The sequence below is a fragment of the Pogona vitticeps genome, chromosome 4 (genome assembly GCF_051106095.1).
Source record: "Pogona vitticeps strain Pit_001003342236 chromosome 4, PviZW2.1, whole genome shotgun sequence".
NCBI classification, from domain to species: Eukaryota; Metazoa; Chordata; class Lepidosauria; order Squamata; family Agamidae; genus Pogona; species Pogona vitticeps.
This window is the reverse complement of record NC_135786.1, coordinates 90,027,537-90,048,828: the sequence shown is the minus strand read 5'-3', so window position 1 is coordinate 90,048,828 and position 21,292 is coordinate 90,027,537. Positions and strand designations below refer to the sequence as shown.

The 21,292-nt window shown below is 42.0% G+C and overlaps 1 protein-coding gene across 3 annotated transcripts; it reads left to right on the top strand.

Moving 5' to 3' along the window:
- The first annotated feature begins 10,087 nt into the window (after positions 1-10,087).
- LOC140706686 (uncharacterized) lies at positions 10,088-21,275 on the top strand. 3 transcript variants are annotated; one of them, XM_072997912.2, is made up of 5 exons: positions 10,088-13,784; positions 15,688-15,765; positions 17,235-17,402; positions 19,652-19,829; positions 20,668-21,275. In XM_072997912.2, exons 1-5 carry the CDS (start codon positions 12,475-12,477, stop codon positions 20,941-20,943), a joined length of 2,010 nt encoding a protein of 669 aa, XP_072854013.2. In that variant the 5' UTR covers positions 10,088-12,474; the 3' UTR covers positions 20,944-21,275. The 3 variants fall into 3 exon arrangements, 2 of the variants coding, with proteins under 2 accessions (XP_072854013.2, XP_072854014.2); XM_072997913.2 differs by having other exon boundaries at positions 10,092-13,784; positions 19,652-19,883; positions 20,668-20,921; XR_012086493.2 differs by lacking the exons at positions 10,088-13,784; positions 15,688-15,765; positions 17,235-17,402 and adding an exon at positions 17,447-19,403 and having other exon boundaries at positions 19,652-19,883; positions 20,668-20,805.
- Positions 21,276-21,292: the final 17 nt, after the last annotated feature.

The following is a 21,292-nucleotide window of genomic DNA, read 5'->3' as shown; positions in this document are numbered from 1 at the left end:
TATCCACCCATAACTTAAGCAAATTCACCTGTAATACTTGTAACTTCTTTTTCTTATCTTCCATGTGCGCCTCATAGTCAATGGCACTTTTCTTGCAAGTTACCTCGTACGGCCCTTGCCATCTGGCAAACAATTTTGCTGATTCAGTGGGGAGTAGTACCAAGACCCTTTGACCTGGCTGGAACCCCCGGAGTTTTACCCTGTGATCATATTTTTCTGGTACCCTTGAGATCGTCCTAATGCCTCTTTAGCTAGCTTCCAGGCCGTATCTAGACTTTCCCTCATGTTCATTATCTGTTTAAACACTGGTTTTGAATGGTCAGTTCCTTCTTCCCATTTCCCCCCCCAATAGATCTAGAACCCCCTCGGGGATTTCTTCCATAAAGCAATTCAAATGAGGAGAACCCCGTGGATGACTGGGGGACTTCCCTTACTGCGAACATCAAGGGGGCTAGATAGGAATGCTTTTGTTTTGGCTTCTCCTATATCAACTTTCACAGCATCCCCTTTAAAGTCTGATTAAACCTTTCTTCCAGGCCATAGGCCTGGGGATGGTAAATTGAGGTCTTCATAGGCTTTACCCCCAACAACTCCCACATTTGCTTAAACGTAGCACTCATAAAATTTGTCCCCTGGTCTGTTAACACTTCTCTAGGAAACCCCATCCTTAAGAACACCCCGATCAGTTCCCTGGCCAGTACCTTGGTGGATGCTGTCCTTAAAGGTATGGCCTCCGGGTACCTGGTGGTGTAATCAATAATCACCAGCACATACAGATGTCCTCTCGCAGACTTGATCAACAGTCCCACAATGTCTAGGGCAGTCCTATCAAAAGGGCAGTCAACCAGGGGCATGGGTATCAATTCTCCTCTGGGTCAGGGTTTAGACTGAGTCACCTGGCATTTTGGGCATGAGCGGCAATAGCTTTCAATGTCTTTGCTCATGTGTGGCCAAAAGAACCTTTGCTGCACTCGTGCCAATGTCTTTTGCACACCCAGGTGTCCCGCGACTGGTACGTCATGGGCCAGTTTCAGAATTTTCCATCTGAGTCTCTCTGGCACCACCAACTGGGTCTCTTCCAACCCGGGTGATCTCCTACACCTACCTTAGCTGATGTGGCATATATGTCCATCCAGGCGCTCTCCTCAGCTGGGCAAGATTTTTTTATGTGGCCGTACTGGCCACACCCGTAACACGCTATCATTCTTTCTTTGAGTGTGTTCCACAGGGCTGGTTGTTTCGTCTGCCCCGGCTCTGTGGTAATCATGGGTCTTGGCACCCGGTTCCCTGTGGGGTTCACGAACTCAATGTGCTCGGGTCGGGCCTTTCTGGTGTTCATCATGGTCAGGCCTCATGTGCTCGTTCCTGCTGCTTCAGCCATCTTTTCTCTGATTCTAGGTCTTTCCACCTGCGTCACAGTTTTGTTCCCCCAGGGCTCTTCTGCTCCTATATAATCCTCTAGTAACATCACAGCGCCCTCTAGGTCAGCAGGTTTGTTTTTCATTAGCCAATTCCTGGGTCCTGCCCCTAAGGCTGATATGAGTTGTTCCATTATTATGATCTCTAGCACTTGCTTGGCCTTTCGGCTTCACCCATCTTGTGGCGTTGACTCGAATCTTTTCTGCTACGGTACGTGGGTGTAGTCCCAGTCATAATCTCAGGTCCCGGAATCTCCTTTGGTACGCTTCTTCATTTAAGCTTAACGTGTTGAGGGAGACCCGTTGGGTACAGTGTGAGAATCAACACCCAGTGTTCCACTGGCCACTGGGCTGTTGTGGTGACCCGTTTGAAGGTGTTGTCCCATTTTTGTATTTTTATTGGTGGGTGGGTTGCAATCAATGTTTTCTGTGGAGTTGCGGCTGGCATAGTGGAATTGTTTAGTTGTGTTTTGGATAGCTGGGTTATCAGCAAGTGTTTTTGGTCTGCTGTTTCATCAACGTTTCCTGTCCTTCTGTCACTCTGCGGAGCCATTCATCTGTTGAGCCTTCTGTTGTCGAAGGCCCCACGTTGGGCGCCAATATGTGAGGGTTCGATGTTCGTCTCTGTGTTAACTCCAGAAGGGACAATATTCAGAAACAAATGGGAGGCTGTTTCAGTCTTCTAATCTAAGACATTCTATTGCTGACTTAAAAGTGGTCGTTATTGAATAGAGTAGTGGTTCCCAAACTTGGGCCCCCAAATGTTCTTGGACTAAGCCTTCCCCAAAGCCTTCACTGCTAGCTGTGCTGGCCAGGATTTCTGGGAGTTGTAGTCCAAGAATATTTGGGAACCCTGGAGTGGGAACCACTGGATTAGAGGAACTCCAGAGGGAGATTCCAGCCTGAAGCTGCAAAGTTAAAATCAAGGGATGCCATTTTCTCATCTCCACCCTGAATTGTGATAAGGTTTATATCCCACTATTGGTGTAAACTAACTTAGGAATCCTATAATGACTGTTATCATCAGTAACTAACATTCTGAATGGTTCTTGTGTTTATTTAACATAATTTGTTAGAAATGTTTTTTTAACTTTTAATTTCCATCTGACCTCATCTTTCCCCTCTCTTAACTTGTTTTTATGTATTGAGAATAGCACTTCATTCATTGATGAAGTGGGTGCTACAGTCACGAAAGCTTATGCTATAATAAATGTGTTAACACTTGAAGTATCGAATTCATTATTGTTTTTTATTACATAGACATCTTGAGCCTTACTAGCATGGAAGATTTACCCTGGCTTTCCTCATGAAACAAGACAAGCCAAACAGTGGATTTTGAAGATTGAAAGAAAGATATTTTGCTATTTCTGCACAGCAAATCGTGCTAAAATGGTTTGAAGGTAAGAACTGCCGTCCTGAACCGGTGAAGGCATCATTAGTTTGAGTCTTAATTTAAAAATGAACAGATATGTGGTGGTCATAATTATAACATATTCACCCATTTTAACAGGTGGTTAATTATTTCTTTCCACATTATAGTCCTGGTAGTCTCCACTGTTTCTTCCAGATTCACAGATGTTCTGAAAAAAATTTTCATTGGTTTTAATCTGGGAGGGGTGGAATGATAGCCAGAGTGGATACATATCTGATGTAGATGTTTTAAGCATCTCTACAAAAATGCAAAGTTTATACATAATTCACCACATCTGAGGTGTAGTCACCTAGTCCTGATGTAGGTCAACTGAAGGATTGAAGAAAATTTCTCCAGAAAATTTCTGAGAGGTTTGAAAATATTTCTCAAAACAAAATAGAACTTGAGCATCACGTATACTAATTAAAATAACACACAACTTCCTCATCACATTGGAGGAGAAAAAAAGTGAATGGATAAATTCATCCCTATTCTTTCAATTTCTTCTTAACATGCCATTTTCCTGCATTTACCTTTGGATGTCTCTAATTGATGGTTATGAATATCTCTATTTAAAAATCGGTTGTGTGTTGATTAATTGTGCTATCACTATGACAACAGAACAAAACATAAATTTAAAACTATGGAAAGACTAATGGTTTGCACATCACATATTAATATACAAATCCTATCTTCTTTGGCTTAGACATTATGCACATAAATAGTGTTATATGTGTAGGTCTTTCTGTTTTAGTGATATGCTAGCACACAGTACAGAAGCGGATGCCACAAGCTCTTCCACCCTTTCTCCAGGAAGCAATCCTGTCTTTGGTCTCACATGCCTACATTTTACAGTATAGAAGCCTCCTAGGCCATTGAACCTTAGAGAGAACAAATACATCCTTATTGTCTGGAATCGTCAGGCCAGACATAGTGCCAGTTGGGAGAAGTCAAAGGAATGCGGGGAGGATGGCTGTGATGGCAGAGGAAAGTAGCAAACGCTTCCTAGGCTGACACAGAGTGGTGGGGAGGGCATGCATGACAAATCAACAGGGACATTAGCCTACACCCTGCAATGAACCCATCTGTGCCTCTTCAGGGATGTGGTGGCGCTGTGGGTTAAACTGCAGAAGCCTCTGTGCTGCAAGGCCACAAGAACAGCAGTCATAAGATCGAATCCACGCGACGGAGTGAGCTCCCGTCACTTGTCCCAGCTCCTACCAACCTAGCAGTTTGAAAGCATGTAAAAATGTGAGTAGATTAAAATAGGTACCACTTCGGTGGGAAGGTAATGGTGTTCCGTGTCTAGTCATGCTGGCCACATGACCACGGAAACTGTCTTCAGATAAATTATGGCTTGGAAATGGGGATGAGCACCATGCCCTAGAGTCAGACATGACTGGACTAAATGTCAAGGGGAACCTTTACGCCTCTTTGGTTGTTTCTCCCTCTTACATGCTATGACTTGTTTGCTCAAGATCTTGAAATGAATTATCAAAGAGCTACGCGGATAACATATTTGGGTCCATGTTTCTTGTTGGAGTGTCTTTTCCCTATGTCACCTACCTGCACTACTGTATTAGGTCCGCCAAGGCAACACCCCTCCAGGTGGCCACCTCCAAGGAGGCCAGGAAATCATCTGCCAGGGCCTTCTTTGTGGTGGCACCAACACTCTGGAACCAACTCCAGGTGGAACTCTGCCTGTCTCACTCCCTCCGTTTAAAAAAGGTGCCTAAAAACTCTTTTCAGAGAATGAGGCTGAAGTTAGCTTCTTATTCGGCCAGCTTCTTATTCACTTCTTATTCGACATCCAGCTTCTTATTCACTTCTTATTCGTGTCCCAGCTTCTTATTCAGAACATGTTGTATTTAAACCATTAAACCAAGTTGGATCACTCAAATATCAGGGTATTAATAATAAATCATAACTCTAACACAAATTACAATAGTATTTTGCCTGGCCCAATGCTGTTTTGGGCACGGAATAGGCTGGCAAAGTGGGCGCCGCTGCATATTTTAGCATTTTGAATAAGAAGCTGGGGTTCTGCAAGGGCTAACGAGCCTTGGGCAATAACTTTCACACCAGAAACCGACAGAGGGGCGTCACGTACACATGACCCACTTGTATTTTGCATTGCCCAACGCCGTTTTGGGCACGGAATGGGCTGGCAAAGTGGGCACCGCTGCATATTTTGCCATTTTGAATAAGAAGCTGGAGTGTTGCAAGGGTTAACGAGCCTTGGGCAATAACTTTCACACCAGAAACCGACAGAGGGGGCTCACGTACACATGACCCACTTGTATTTTGCATTGCCCAACGCCGTTTTGGGCACGGAATAGGCTGGCAAAGTGGGCACCGCTGCATATTTTAGCATTTTGAATAAGAAGCTGGGGTTCTGCAAGGGCTAATGAGCCTTGGGCAATAACTTTCACACCAGAAACCGACAGAGGGGGCTCATGTACACATGACCCAATTGTATTTTGCATTGCCCAACGCCGTTTTGGGCACGGAATGGGCTGGCAAAGTGGGCACCGCTGCATATTTTGCCATTTTGAATAAGAAGCTGGAGTGTTGCAAGGGTTAACGAGCCTTGGGCAATAACTTTCACACCAGAAACCGACAGAGGGGGCTCACGTACACATGACCCACTTGTATTTTGCATTGCCCAACACCGTTTTGGGCACGGAATAGGCTGGCAAAGTGGGCACCGCTGCATATTTTGCCATTTTGAATAAGAAGCTGGAGTGTTGCAAGGGTTAACGAGCCTTGGGCAATAACTTTCACACCAGAAACCGACAGAGGGGGCTCACGTACACATGACCCACTTGTATTTTGCATTGCCCAACGCCGTTTTGGGCACGGAATAGGCTGGCAAAGTGGGCACCGCTGCATATTTTAGCATTTTGAATAAGAAGCTGGGGTTCTGCAAGGGCTAATGAGCCTTGGGCAATAACTTTCACACCAGAAACCGACAGAGGGGCGTCACGTACACATGACCCACTTGTATTTTGCATTGCCCAACGCCGTTTTGGGCACGGAATAGGCTGGCAAAGTGGGCACCGCTGCATATTTTGCCATTTTGAATAAGAAGCTGGAGTGTTGCAAGGGTTAACGAGCCTTGGGCAATAACTTTCACACCAGAAACCGACAGAGGGGGCTCACGTACACATGACCCACTTGTATTTTGCATTGCCCAACGCCGTTTTGGGCACGGAATGGGCTGGCAAAGTGGGCACCGCTGCATATTTTAGCATTTTGAATAAGAAGCTGGGGTTCTGCAAGGGCTAATGAGCCTTGGGCAATAACTTTCACACCAGAAACCGACAGAGGGGGCTCATGTACACATGACCCAATTGTATTTTGCATTGCCCAACGCCGTTTTGGGCACGGAATGGGCTGGCAAAGTGGGCACCGCTGCATATTTTGCCATTTTGAATAAGAAGCTGGAGTGTTGCAAGGGTTAACGAGCCTTGGGCAATAACTTTCACACCAGAAACCGACAGAGGGGGCTCACGTACACATGACCCACTTGTATTTTGCATTGCCCAACGCCGTCTTGGGCACGGAATGGGCTGGCAAAGTGGGCACCGCTGCATATTTTGCCATTTTGAATAAGAAGCTGGAGTGTTGCAAGGGTTAACGAGCCTTGGGCAATAACTTTCACACCAGAAACCGACAGAGGGGGCTCACGTACACATGACCCACTTGTATTTTGCATTGCCCAACGCCGTTTTGGGCACGGAATAGGCTGGCAAAGTGGGCACCGCTGCATATTTTGCCATTTTGAATAAGAAGCTGGGGTTACTCAAGGGTTAATGAGCCTTGGGCAATAACTTTCACACCAGAAACCGAAAGAGGGGGCTCACGTACACATGACCCAATTGTATTTTGCATTGCCCAACGCCATTTTGGGCACGGAATAGGCTGGCAAAGTGGGCACCGCTGCATATTTTAGCATTTTGAATAAGAAGCTGGAGTGTTGCAAGGGTTAACAAGCCTTGGGCAATAACTTTCACACCAGAAACCGACAGAGGGGGCTCACGTACACATGACCCACTTGTATTTTGCATTGCCCAACGCCGTTTTGGGCACGGAATAGGCTGGCAAAGTGGGCACCGCTGCATATTTTAGCATTTTGAATAAGAAGCTGGGGTTACTCAAGGGTTAATGAGCCTTGGGCAATAACTTTCACACCAGAAACCGACAGAGGGGGGTCACGTACACATGACCCAATTGTATTTTGCATTGCCCAACGCCGTTTTGGGCACGGAATGGGCTGGCAAAGTGGGCACCGCTGCATATTTTAGCATTTTGAATAAGAAGCTGGGGTTCTGCAAGGGCTAATGAGCCTTGGGCAATAACTTTCACACCAGAAACCGACAGAGGGGGCTCATGTACACATGACCCAATTGTATTTTGCATTGCCCAACGCCGTTTTGGGCACGGAATGGGCTGGCAAAGTGGGCACCGCTGCATATTTTGCCATTTTGAATAAGAAGCTGGAGTGTTGCAAGGGTTAACGAGCCTTGGGCAATAACTTTCACACCAGAAACCGACAGAGGGGGCTCACGTACACATGACCCACTTGTATTTTGCATTGCCCAACGCCGTTTTGGGCACGGAATAGGCTGGCAAAGTGGGCACCGCTGCATATTTTAGCATTTTGAATAAGAAGCTGGGGTTACTCAAGGGTTAATGAGCCTTGGGCAATAACTTTCACACCAGAAACCGAAAGAGGGGGCTCACGTACACATGACCCAATTGTATTTTGCATTGCCCAATGCCATTTTGGGCACGGAATAGGCTGGCAAAGTGGGCACCGCTGCATATTTTAGCATTTTGAATAAGAAGCTGGAGTGTTGCAAGGGTTAACAAGCCTTGGGCAATAACTTTCACACCAGAAACCGACAGAGGGGGCTCACGTACACATGACCCACTTGTATTTTGCATTGCCCAACGCCGTTTTGGGCACGGAATAGGCTGGCAAAGTGGGCACCGCTGCATATTTTAGCATTTTGAATAAGAAGCTGGGGTTACTCAAGGGTTAATGAGCCTTGGGCAATAACTTTCACACCAGAAACCGACAGAGGGGGGTCACGTACACATGACCCAATTGTATTTTGCATTGCCCAACGCCGTTTTGGGCACGGAATGGGCTGGCAAAGTGGGCACCGCTGCATATTTTGCCATTTTGAATAAGAAGCTGGAGTGTTGCAAGGGTTAACAAGCCTTGGGCAATAACTTTCACACCAGAAACCGACAGAGGGGGCTCACGTACACATGACCCACTTGTATTTTGCATTGCCCAACGCCGTTTTGGGCACGGAATAGGCTGGCAAAGTGGGCACCGCTGCATATTTTAGCATTTTGAATAAGAAGCTGGGGTTCTGCAAGGGCTAATGAGCCTTGGGCAATAACTTTCACACCAGAAACCGACAGAGGGGGCTCATGTACACATGACCCACTTGTATTTTGCATTGCCCAACGCCGTTTTGGGCACGGAATGGGCTGGCAAAGTGGGCACCGCTGCATATTTTGCCATTTTGAATAAGAAGCTGGAGTGTTGCAAGGGTTAACGAGACTTGGGCAATAACTTTCACACCAGAAACCGACAGAGGGTGCTCACGTACACATGACCCAATTGTATTTTGCATTGCCCAACGCCGTCTTGGGCACGGAATGGGCTGGCAAAGTGGGCACCGCTGCATATTTTGCCATTTTGAATAAGAAGCTGGAGTGTTGCAAGGGTTAACGAGACTTGGGCAATAACTTTCACACCAGAAACCGACAGAGGGGGCTCACGTACACATGACCCACTTGTATTTTGCATTGCCCAACGCCGTTTTGGGCACGGAATAGGCTGGCAAAGTGGGCACCGCTGCATATTTTAGCATTTTGAATAAGAAGCTGGGGTTACTCAAGGGTTAATGAGCCTTGGGCAATAACTTTCACACCAGAAACCGACAGAGGGGGGTCACGTACACATGACCCAATTGTATTTTGCATTGCCCAACGCCGTTTTGGGCACGGAATGGGCTGGCAAAGTGGGCACCGCTGCATATTTTGCCATTTTGAATAAGAAGCTGGAGTGTTGCAAGGGTTAACAAGCCTTGGGCAATAACTTTCACACCAGAAACCGACAGAGGGGGCTCACGTACACATGACCCACTTGTATTTTGCATTGCCCAACGCCGTTTTGGGCACGGAATAGGCTGGCAAAGTGGGCACCGCTGCATATTTTAGCATTTTGAATAAGAAGCTGGGGTTCTGCAAGGGCTAATGAGCCTTGGGCAATAACTTTCACACCAGAAACCGACAAAGGGGGCTCACGTACACATGACCCACTTGTATTTTGCATTGCCCAACGCCGTTTTGGGCACGGAATGGGCTGGCAAAGTGGGCACCGCTGCATATTTTGCCATTTTGAATAAGAAGCTGGAGTGTTGCAAGGGTTAACGAGACTTGGGCAATAACTTTCACACCAGAAACCGACAGAGGGGGCTCACGTACACATGACCCAATTGTATTTTGCATTGCCCAACGCCGTCTTGGGCACGGAATGGGCTGGCAAAGTGGGCACCGCTGCATATTTTGCCATTTTGAATAAGAAGCTGGGGTTACTCAAGGGTTAATGAGCCTTGGGCAATAACTTTCAAACCAGAAACCGACAGAGGGGGGTCACGTACACATGACCCAATTGTATTTTGCATTGCCCAACGCCGTTTTGGGCACGGAATGGGCTGGCAAAGTGGGCACCGCTGCATATTTTAGCATTTTGAATAAGAAGCTGGGGTTACTCAAGGGTTAACGAGCCTTGGGCAATAACTTTCACACCAGAAACCGACAGAGGGGGCTCACGTACACATGACCCACTTGTATTTTGCATTGCCCAACGCCGTTTTGGGCACGGAATGGGCTGGCAAAGTGGGCACCGCTGCATATTTTGCCATTTTGAATAAGAAGCTGGGGTTACTCAAGGGTTAATGAGCCTTGGGCAGTAACTTTCAAACCAGAAACCGACAGAGGGGGCTCACGTACACATGACCCACTTGTATTTTGCATTGCCCAACGCCGTTTTGGGCACGGAATAGGCTGGCAAAGTGGGCACCGCTGCATATTTTGCCATTTTGAATAAGAAGCTGGAGTGTTGCAAGGGTTAACGAGACTTGGGCAATAACTTTCACACCAGAAACCGACAGAGGGGGCTCACGTACACATGACCCAATTGTATTTTGCATTGCCCAACGCCGTCTTGGGCACGGAATGGGCTGGCAAAGTGGGCACCGCTGCATATTTTGCCATTTTGAATAAGAAGCTGGAGTGTTGCAAGGGTTAACGAGCCTTGGGTCACAAATTGGACAGCAGATTAACCTTCGCTATGGGGAAACATCGCTATACGGATCAAAAAAACCCATTGGGTTTCCAAATGGGCCCAAAACCCACCATTCTGCAATGTTTCCCCATGTTGTCGTGGCCATTTTGGGTGTTCTGGTGGCCATTTTGGGTCTCTCCGGCGGCCATTTTGGGAGTTCCAGTGGCCATTTTGGGTGAGGTCATGTGGCCTGACTGACCTTTCTCAGCATCAGTGATTTTCAGCACGACTGGGTGTATCTTCTTGTGTGAGAAGTAAGATTATTTGTCTCTCAACTGACATGCGCAGAGTTCACTGTCTCAAGACTGGATGGTATTTACGGTTGTGGACTTATTAGAGGTGAAATTTTAATAATATACATCTGGTTTAAGTTGCTGTAAATAGCCCTATTTTTGTACCTAGCTTCTTTAAAACTGCACGATGTCTTGGAGATTGTTTCCTGATCCAAAAGCAGCAGAAAAAAAGATAGTTGAACTATTTTTAAAAAAGCAATTGATTTTAAATCAGGAAAGTTATTTTAGAGAAAACTCTGTATGGGGGGAAATTGCATGTTTGCTATCTGCAAATAATATAGCATCAAGAAAGTGGCTTTATAATATTTGGCATGAAGACCGACGAAAATTGCGTACTAGAGCCTTACAGTTTACCTTAGATGTTTCAACTTATGATGAAATTACCAAAGTTGAGAGTATTGATCAAAGTAGTCAATCAAAATATAGTAATGAATCACCCTTACTTATGGATGCAGAAGCAGAGGATGAGCAACTGTATTGTTTATGTAAACAAAAAAACAACCCTGATGAACCTTATGCACAATGCAGTCAGTGTAAAGACTGGTTTCACCCACTGTGTGTTGGCTACAAAAATATCACTGACATCCAGGTCATTTCACCATGGTTGTGTCCTCGCTGTAAGCCAAAAAAACAAAAAAAAATTAAAAGAATTAAAAAAGCATCTCCAAGAAAAATACTGGACATTTATGACATTAAAACAACTTCTGTAGAAACTGAACAAACCGAAGCTGAAGTTGATATCAATGTAACTAAAAAATCTGATAAGGTTGTATACGTTTCAGTAATAAAAGAGAACAGAATTTTGTCCTTAGAAAATGATCAAAAACTAACTGAATCAATGCAATTACAGCCGGAGGAGGAATGCAGTGATAGAAATAGTGCAATTCCTCAAGAAAAATCATTGTTACACAACATTTTCCAAAAAGACACTATTCAATACATGATTAAAGCCGATCTACAAAATTCTACAAAAGAATTCATTACTGAAACATGTCCATCCAAATTCTCAATTTCTCTATCAATCGAGGAATGGAACAAAATAAAACCAGAACACAGGACGGGTCCGACACAATATGCAATAAAATAAAGAAAATTAATAAGTTCTGTGTTATAACTTTCAAATACAATCGAGTGCGACAATCTCATTCCAGAAAAAGAAATTGTGTATACTGGTGTGCTAGGGGACAGTGCAAGTTTCGTGGATGTACGGAGTTCAATGTTACACTACCCCAAAAACCTAGTAAAAAACATTGTCAAGTGTTAATGTCAGTAGAGGTTAATGGTTCAATAAATCATAATCGAACTGAATCATTCAAAAGGCATACACGTGGGGAAGAGAGGGATAAACTGAAAGCACAGCTAAGAGAAATGAGACCAATGTTACTGCACACCAAGAAGATGGCTAATGCTGATACTGAACAGTTAATTGCAGGAAACATGGATGAAATCAAATCAATTGATGTGCTTCAGAAAATATCAAGTGAAAACAACCTTCAGAATAGGCTTGACACAAATGAATACTTGAATTGTTTGTTAGTCCAAAAAAAAATGGATGAAAAAGAATTAAATCTGATTGCCACAAAGCATGCTTACATACAGCACATAGGCATGAGCCCGTTTGTTATCCATATGTATTCTGAATCACAGTTGCATATGTTGAAGGATTTGCAGGCTGCAGGTCAATGTTTCCTATATCTAGATGCAACTGGCTCTGTAGTAATGAAACAAAAAAACATACAAAATAAATTTTTATATTATACACTTTGTATTTCGTTGACCAGTGAAACAAGGTCCACCATCCCTGTGGCAGAAATGTTGTCCTCCGATTAAAGCACACCAACTATTCAACATTGGCTATCTTGTTTATGTCGAGACTTTTTTAAAGTATGCAAAAGAAAGCTTAGTCCACAAAAGGTTGAGATAGATTTTAGCTGGGCTCTGATTCATGCAGCAACACAGACTTTCAATCAGAATAACATCATGGACTATCTAAAGAAATGTCTTCTTGTTTGTGAAGGAAAAATATTGTGCAATTTTACAATTCTGCATATATGTGCTGCACATATGATGAAACTTATCAGCATCAAGCTCTCAAAAATTAAGGCAAGCAAAGCTACAAAACAATTTTTTCTTTACTCATTTGCATTACTACAGAATGCAGGTAGTCTCAGTGAAATTGAAATTCAACTATTACGCATGACATATGTTTTCACAGTGAAAAAAGGAACTAATGCCTACAAGACACACATTGCAGAATTGAATGAGGCAATCAACATTCAGAAAATAGAAGTGATGGAAAACATTACAGATAGTACAACTGAAGATGTATTGGATAATGACCCCAATGAAGAATGGAACATCAAGAGGGGTTCCCCATTTTCAAAGAAATTTTCTAAATTGTTCACACAAACAAAAACAAAAGCAAATGATGATGATGACGATGATGCAACAACAACTGGTAATTTACTACACTGTCCCGCATTAATAACTCTGCTTCAGTCATACACTGCAACCATCCCATTATGGAGTGGATTAATGTTGAAAAATCTCAGTCTTCTCAAAACCCGGGACACTAATGCAACAGTTGAAAATTGGTTTAGGACTACAAAGAAGGTCATTTTAAATGATAGACTTCATCGAAGGCCAGGAGATTTTCTACAATTAATGTATGAGTTTTTGCAGGGAAGAATGAGAGAAGTTGGTTTACAGTTTTTCAAATCTGCACAAAACTTAGAGAATGAAAAATATTACTTTGATAAACCTCAAGAGGAACATCTTACTCAGTTAGAAAAGTGGCAGAAAAGAAAAAAGGAAGGTAAAAGTAAACAGGCCAAATACTACCAGCCACCCACACCAAAATCTACAAAACTGTTGACTCAGTCAAATTGTCCACCTTGGTCTGGGAAAGGAAAACTTGGGAAAAAGACTATTATCCTACGCAACACCTGTACTATTGACAATTTGCTATTTATAATTCATATGGCAATAAGAAAATATGATTGGATCTTAAAAGAACTAGATAGTCTGAAAACAGAGGATTTAAGTATCGCAATCTTTCTAAAAGTCCATCAGCATTTTCTGAGCAAAGATTGGATAAAAGGAAAAATTGAATGGTTAAAGCACCTAAATAGATTTGAAGGCCGAACTGTGTGGGATGCATATGGAAGTGAAGAAGATTTTGTTGTATGTCGTCTAAATTATCTGCTTACAACCACAGTTGAGTCTATCTGCAATGGTCCTTTTTGCCCTGATCCAGTTACCGTAAGATCCTCCAATCTGATTGAAATTTGGTAAGAAGGCTTTACTTGTTTTTAAATGTGTGTTTGTGGTATGATTTGGCGACAGTAATAATGTTGAAATTGATCATGTCGACATAGCCACAATGTTAAAATTTACCATATTAACTATTTACATGAAGAAAGTTATAAAATGTTGACATATTAAAATGTCAATATAATATCCTTGGTGACCCAGTGGTGACACATCTGCTCCTTGTGGTTGTAGTAACTTGACCACAACAGCCATATGAGTGTGACTTAAATTGCAGTTCCACTGGCTTATGAATAATTGGTTCTACATGTGCAGTGCACTCAGGTCCTTTGGGCCCAACCTGCATACATTTTTACTTACCCTCTGATCCTCCATTGGGACCCCTTCTCTGGCCTGCAGCACTGAGTTACTATCTGAGCTCTGAGGGCACAAACTGTAATTCTCATGCTAAAATTGCTGGGAAAATGCCATGGTGGCCATTTTCCAAGTGTTTTATGTAGATATAGGAAATGACAGATATACAGTGGTGCCCCGTATAGCGAGGTTAATCCATTCCGGATTAACCTTCGCTATACGAAAACATCGCTGTGCGGGTAAGGAAAACCTATTGGAATGCATTAAACTTAGTTTAATGCGTTCCAATAAGCTTTGAAACTTACCCCTCCAGCGTTGTTTTCGCCTCTGGCGGCCATTTTGGAGCCGCCGATCAGCTGATCGGTGGCTCCAAAATGGCCGCCGGATGACCCGAAATGGCCCCTATCAGCGTTTTCGCGCCCTCCCCTTGCTTACGGAGGTCGCGAAAACGCTGCAGGGGGGCATTTCAGGTCATGCGGCGGCCATTTTGGAGCCGCCGATCAGCTGATCGGCGGCTCCAAAATGGCCGCCGGAGCCCCAATCATCGCAAAGCGAGTGCGGCGATTGGGGCTGATCCGTATAGCGATCCCCAAAAAGGGATCGCTATACGGATTTTTCGTTAAACGGTGCACTCGTTAAGCGAGGCACCACTGTAATAGATATAACAGATTATGTGAACAGTCAAACTTAAGTAACTGAGCCATATGAATATTTTCTCTGTATGATTTCATTTAAATAGAAAATGGGATACTTTATATTATTTCATGAAATCTATCATATATAGAGAGATCTGGGACACTGTGTTTACATGCTATTGATAAAGCTTGAGGGTATGTTCACACATTGCGGGTCCACAGAAGTAGATCTGCATGGAAAAATCTGCATCAAAAGTTGCGGATCCTGTTGCAAATTTATTGCAGATTTGAAATCTGCAATAAATTCGCTGAAAAACCAGCACCATTTGATGCAGATTTTTCTGTGCAGATCTACTTCTGTGGACCCACTGTGGGTGACCAGCAGGTGACTCACAATGTATGAACATACCCTTAATGTGGTAACCCAGGAAAATGCATCAATCTATACCACTGTGCAGATTTATGCCACTAGAACACTATAATACAGACTCAGTACTTATGCATCTTTCAGGCCCCCTAGGGTACTTGGCCACTAGGGGGGCGCAATCACTCGAACAGCATTCAGCCATAGAAGTCTATGGCTGAATCCTGTACTATACAGCATTTCCTATTACGCTGGCGGGTGATGCCTGTGATTGACAGCCATCACCCGTCGTGTATTCGCTCTATAAGACCCATGCACTCCCCCCTCCTTTTGGGGGGGAGTGCGTCTTATGGAGCGAAAAATACAGTACTTCCTAAATGGGTAAATGATATGTAATATATTTTATGTATAAAACATTTTCGGTAGAAGTAATTAATAAAGTAAACTGCCCCAATCATTTTCAAGAAAAATGCCAATAATATTCCAAACAATCATTATTCAATAAATATATAGATTTTAAACTGTAGCCATAATTTTTTTAGCAGTAACATTATGATGTCTTTTCCACAGTTGTGAAGACCTTCGGAACATCCAGACTGTACTTAACACTTGGACAGATGGATATGTAGGAAATTGCAAAAGAAAACGGTAAAGAAAAAAATTGTACATTGAAAGTGACATTTTCATTATTGTGTTTTAAGGCAAATTGTTTGCAAATATTAACCACATACTTACTCTACAAAGATATGCACAGTCTGTAATGTATTTATATTCTTCTGGAGTTATGACCTCCATAAGTTATCACAGACAGTATTCCACATAAGCTCATACCTATAACCTATACAGTGATAAATGTATGATGTGATAAATGGACATTTAAAAAAAAACACAGAATAACAGGATGAGCTGGAGAGTAAATCCTTAATTAGTTTACAGATAAGCAGTGTGAACGTTTTATTGTTTCTGGATTGATGTGAGTCCAGAGACCTGATGCCCCCACTATCCCTGCGCATTGGATCGGAGCTGGGGGGACAGATTCAGTCCTGTGTTCAGGGTGCCAAACTTTGTCATAAATTTTTATTCCCTGACCCTCCTGTCTCTTTGTGATTTAAAATTTCCTTTTAATATAATCACCTTTATAAGATCTTCATTGTGTCCTGGGCTGCAGAAATGTTTTGCCACAGGAAAATGTGTCTTTTTCTCACTTAATTCTGTGGTGATGGGACCTCATATATGTGTTTCTTCAGATGCCTTGTTATATCATGGATAATGAAGAGATTTGAGAAGTCTGAAAAGCTTGCTATTTAACATAATTTCTTTTATTTTTGTTGGACATTACAAGGTATCCTATCTGCAAGATTGCTATATTGTTTTTATCACCAAACAATTAAACTTTGATGTGAGCCAGTGTCAAAAAACTCACTAAAGCTGCCCATACACTTGTGAGATATCTGGTACAATAATATAATTTCGATGTATCTGTACCATTTATCTCATGTAAAAAGTGCAAATTTTACATGCCCCACGTACAATTACGATTGAATGTCTCATCTCAAGATCTTGTCTGCTGTAGAGAAGATTTTGATTCCTCACGTGCAATTCTGTAAAATTCTATGAAGATAATATATTTCTTATTGTATGTACAAAAAAGTGAAATCATGCACCAGGACTGCAGGGGGCTGCCGGGGAGTCCAACGGAAATCTGGAGATAAATCTCATGTAATTTCCCACCTCACAAGTGTATGGTCAGCTTAAGGTCTGTACAAGATCCATCTACAACCTCCCCCCCCCTTTATCTGTTACTTTAACCAAAATCAGAAAAGTCACTAAGATTATTGTGACATGATCTCCCACCGGTAAATCCATGCTGCTTTGGATCATGTAAATTGCTATATTAAGATAGTCTGGAATTTCTACTTTTAACAGGGTTTCCATACTAATAATGTAAGGGTCACAGGTTGCCAGCTTCTTTCCTACATTAAGTTTTATGAAGAGGGACTACTAGTTAATTTTGTTAGTTAAATATTATTGTTGACAACAAGCGTATTAAAGATATATATTAAGCAGAATCCATATACAAGAAAATGTTATATTATAAATATATTTTATGTTACCAGCGGAACAATTTCTTGTGATGGCATAAGAAAGTTTTCAAGAAGAGAATTCAGACATGGTTTTCCTTGCATATTGTTTGTTACTGTTGTGAAAACACCAACAGATGATCCTTTGACGTGTCCCTCAAGCTATACTGCACTTCCATCTATTGTTAACGTTTCCGGGAAAAGGTAAGTTACTGTTTACATTGTATAGATTAGTATTCCTTTACATTTGTATTTTATTTGAATGGCTTTGTAAAATTTCCAATTCTCATGTAGTTGTTTTAATTCGTGCAGTCTCCATGGTGCTCCTTTAGGGAGGCATCAGTCCTTTAACAAAATGGCCGCTCTTTGATCTTTTGAACATATGTGTGGCAGCATCTTGCAAGGGCGTGCAGTGAGGTCAGTATCTAGTGAGGCACTGGCTGAGGGGGAGAAGAGCTTGCCTGCCCCTCTGTCAACCCCAGATTCCCTGTCCCTCTGTCACCCCCAGAGAGAAAATACTCACTGTTAGGGACATGCAGTCAATTACTGCTGGCCATAGGCTCCTGCTGGCTCCTTTCAGCCAGCCCTAGAGGGCAAAGTGATGATGTGGTGAGCTGTGATTGCCATCTTACACACAGAGGCATAATAAGTGCCTCCTGACATTAATTATAAGACTTATACACTGCAGTACACACAGGAATCAGCATTTCCTGTGTGCACTGCAAAAAGGCTCATTCTTAATCCAAAATGACGGGGAGGCCCTGCCTCACCTGCTTCCCCTGACTGCAGGTCCCTAATATCTAGTTACTTTTTTCAAACACCACAGTGTGTCACAGATGCACTTAGCTGTAAGAGACATGCATTATTTGTAGGACAAGGGCCATCTTAACATCTGGATACACTGGGCAGCTTCCTCTGAATGCCCCTGAAATCTCTTGGATGGCAGGTAGAGAATGCCGCTAGCATGTTAACATGTGTCCTGCAGCAGAGATGTGGCCACTTGCTAGCATTCGGGCCACGCAGCAGGGAATAGATCAGCAGCCTATACCAGAGCATCTACTCTCCCATGTTCTTAATACTCCCCCTCTTCATTCCTATGGACCACAAGATAACACCAGCTGCCTTTCACATCTGTACTACACCTACAACTGCTGCAGAAAAATGACATCATGATGCTGCCACCTGGGATCTCAAAGGCACTCTGTATCCTCTAAAAGCCAAACATGTGCATAGAAGGAAGAAAACCCTGCAGGTATCTCAAAGACCACTAATACAATAGATTCTGTGACTTCACTGAGGTCTAGGCCATGCAATGGTCAGCATCCATATACAGTAATTCCAGCTAGAGTTGGGAAAATTGCAAAATAAATATGATGAAAAAAGTAATAGAAAAAGAGCATGTGTGACTAAGAGAGAAAAGGCATAACACGCACATGTGCACAAACACTCAGCTATGCACAGGGCAGTTTTCAAGGGCTTAAAAATCAGTATACAGTAGATAAAAAAATTCTTTAATATATGGAACTGCAGGGTTCTATATAACCATTTGTGTATTAAAATTTTTATAGATACCTGTCGTGTGATGGGTATTGTTTGCAACATATTAGCAATTCTGTCCTATTTTTCAATTTTGCCTTAGGGTTTAGAAAAATATTATAAATAAATATTATGTAATATCAGATATATAAACAATCACAATATTCACATCAATAAACTGCACATGTGCCTCACTCACATGGTGCATGCACCAAGGTACTTTTTCAAAGCTGCTTGAATTGAGGATGTTATTGCAGTTTTGTGAGATGTAATGGGGAGTGGAATAAAAAAACAGATGTTATCTCAACTGTTATCGGGTCACGTCTCTGCCAACATTTGCCTAAAAAGCTAAAAAGTCCCCATACAACATTGGAGATATCATACATTCTGTAGTTATTACGGTAGGTACAATGAAAATATTGGAAAAAATACCTCCCAACATTCCTGCCACCAAAATCAAGACACTTCCACCGAAATGGTGGTGTGGCCACAGTAAAAGTGTGTGTGACCATGGTCAAATGGGGCATGGCTATGTGGAAATGCCACAATTATGAGCCACACAGAGCCCCTTATGTGCAAGTGCAAAGCATCTATTCACCAGGGTCACTGCAGCCTCTCAACTGCCTCACCACTGTGTCCCGCTAATGGGACAGCAGGACAGTTTAGGAGGTATGGAATAAAGATTTTTTTATTATTATTATTATTATTATTATTATTATTATTATTATTATTATTATTATTATTATTATTATTATTATTATTATTATTATATATGTGTTATTATTTATTAACACCAGCTCAAAAATTGATAAAAACAACAATTTCATCAATATGTGGCAATACAAATATCAGTAAAGTTTAAACTATTAAATATGTAAAGACATATTCTAAAACTATAATATATCTTCCCTACATAGGTACAAACCAGTAGCAGTAACCTACAATGTAGGAGAACATTTTGTTTGCTTCTTCAACCTAACAGCTGATGATTTATGGCACTACTATGATGGGATAAAAGAATTTAAACATCCTGGAAAAGGAATTCAAGATGCCACTACAGAGCTTACAGAAGAAGTTCTTGTACCAGGAGTCACTGTAGGTCATGTAATCATGATTTGTCTCAAGGATTCTTAATTGAATATTGTGCAGGTAAATTGATATTGGTGGATTTATTTTTTGGGGGGTCTAATCCAGCCCTTCCCAAATTTGACTAATTTTTGCAGACTGTGAATGTGTACATAATTTAGATTGCGATGGCTCCAGTCAATGTTTTTTTTATTTTTGGGTGGCAACAGCAGCTGCTAACATTAGCAGCTCCGTTGCCTAGAATATAGCAATTGATTCAGTACAAATCTGAATTTGGCCCTATGAATGCCCCTTTATCTAGTATGCTGCAACTTTTACACATACCTCAAATATGACAGCTCTGTCTTAAGTCTTTAGCTCCTAAGGAGTGACTTGGTGACAACCACTTTGGCACTGGGGAAAACGTTGTGGCCTCGTGACAAGGGGGGTGCAGCATTGGGAACAAACCCCTGTTTTCACTCCTGCAATATTACAGTGCAGCACTCCGCTCCTGTCACTGAGGAGCTGGCATTTTAGTGTCTTGCAGGGTAATACTAATAAGCGTCCTGTACCCCCTAGTGATGCAACTGACCCACAGCATGTCTGTATTGTTTGATGCATGCTATTTGCTCAAGCCCAAAGGCCCAAATGGGTAGTTAATCTTTAAAAATGTTTTACATGTCCATGATAAAGAAAAAATATTAAACCATTGGACTCTATAAATAGTCAATAATTTAAAAACCAACATCCTCATATTTGTAAAACAACATGTCTTAAAATTGTTTTCTCTTGTACAATCCAACACACTGTTATGGTTCATATGGATAAAAGATTTTGAAAGTTCATATTCAATATTTTTAATTTGTAGGAACCTACAATACTAAATGACATGATGGCTGCACAGAAATGGGTGGAAGACCATAAACATACTTTTGCAGGTCAAGTTTTTATACCATCACTACTATCAATGACAAAATCCGACGCCGAAGAATGCATTAAAAATACCAGAATGATCAGAATTTGGATAATGACATGGATGACTATCATGAGCATTTTGTTTTCACTTTCACGGAGAGAGATGATATGGAAAAATTTCTTAGAGCAACAAGAGACAAACAAAAACTACTTGTACATACCACATTAACGGGGTAATTCAATCAGCTCTATTAATTTACCATCTGTTAACATATTCAATCCACCCCAGAAACAGGATATTATTCAAAGATAACTGCAGCTGGCTGCATTTGGTTCTAACGTAATTGTTTTGAGTGAACAAAGTTTTAGTAAATTAGTCTGTTTCTTATTCAATTTTGATATATTATTGTAAATAGATATTCTTGTTTTGTATAGAATTATTAAACAATCTCATTTATACATTTTTGTGCTCCATTAATATATTAAAGTTTTTTCAGTTATCAGTGACTCTATGACGTAAAAGGTAGACATATTATCAGCGCTTGAAAGATTTAGCAAAAACGGAAAATCAACAATAA

What these genes read in the sequence shown, in the direction of transcription:
- LOC140706686 (XM_072997912.2), top strand. Translation starts at nt 12,475, where the DNA reads ATGGACTATCTAAAGAAATGTCTTCTTGTTTGTGAAGGAAAAATATTG. An exon ending in TCCAATCTGATTGAAATTTG is followed by an intron (nt 13,785 to 15,687) that starts GTAAGAAGGCTT and finishes TCTTTTCCACAG; the next exon opens with TTGTGAAGACCTTCGGAACA. An exon ending in TTCTTGTACCAGGAGTCACT is followed by an intron (nt 19,830 to 20,667) that starts GTAGGTCATGTA and finishes TTTAATTTGTAG; the next exon opens with GAACCTACAATACTAAATGA.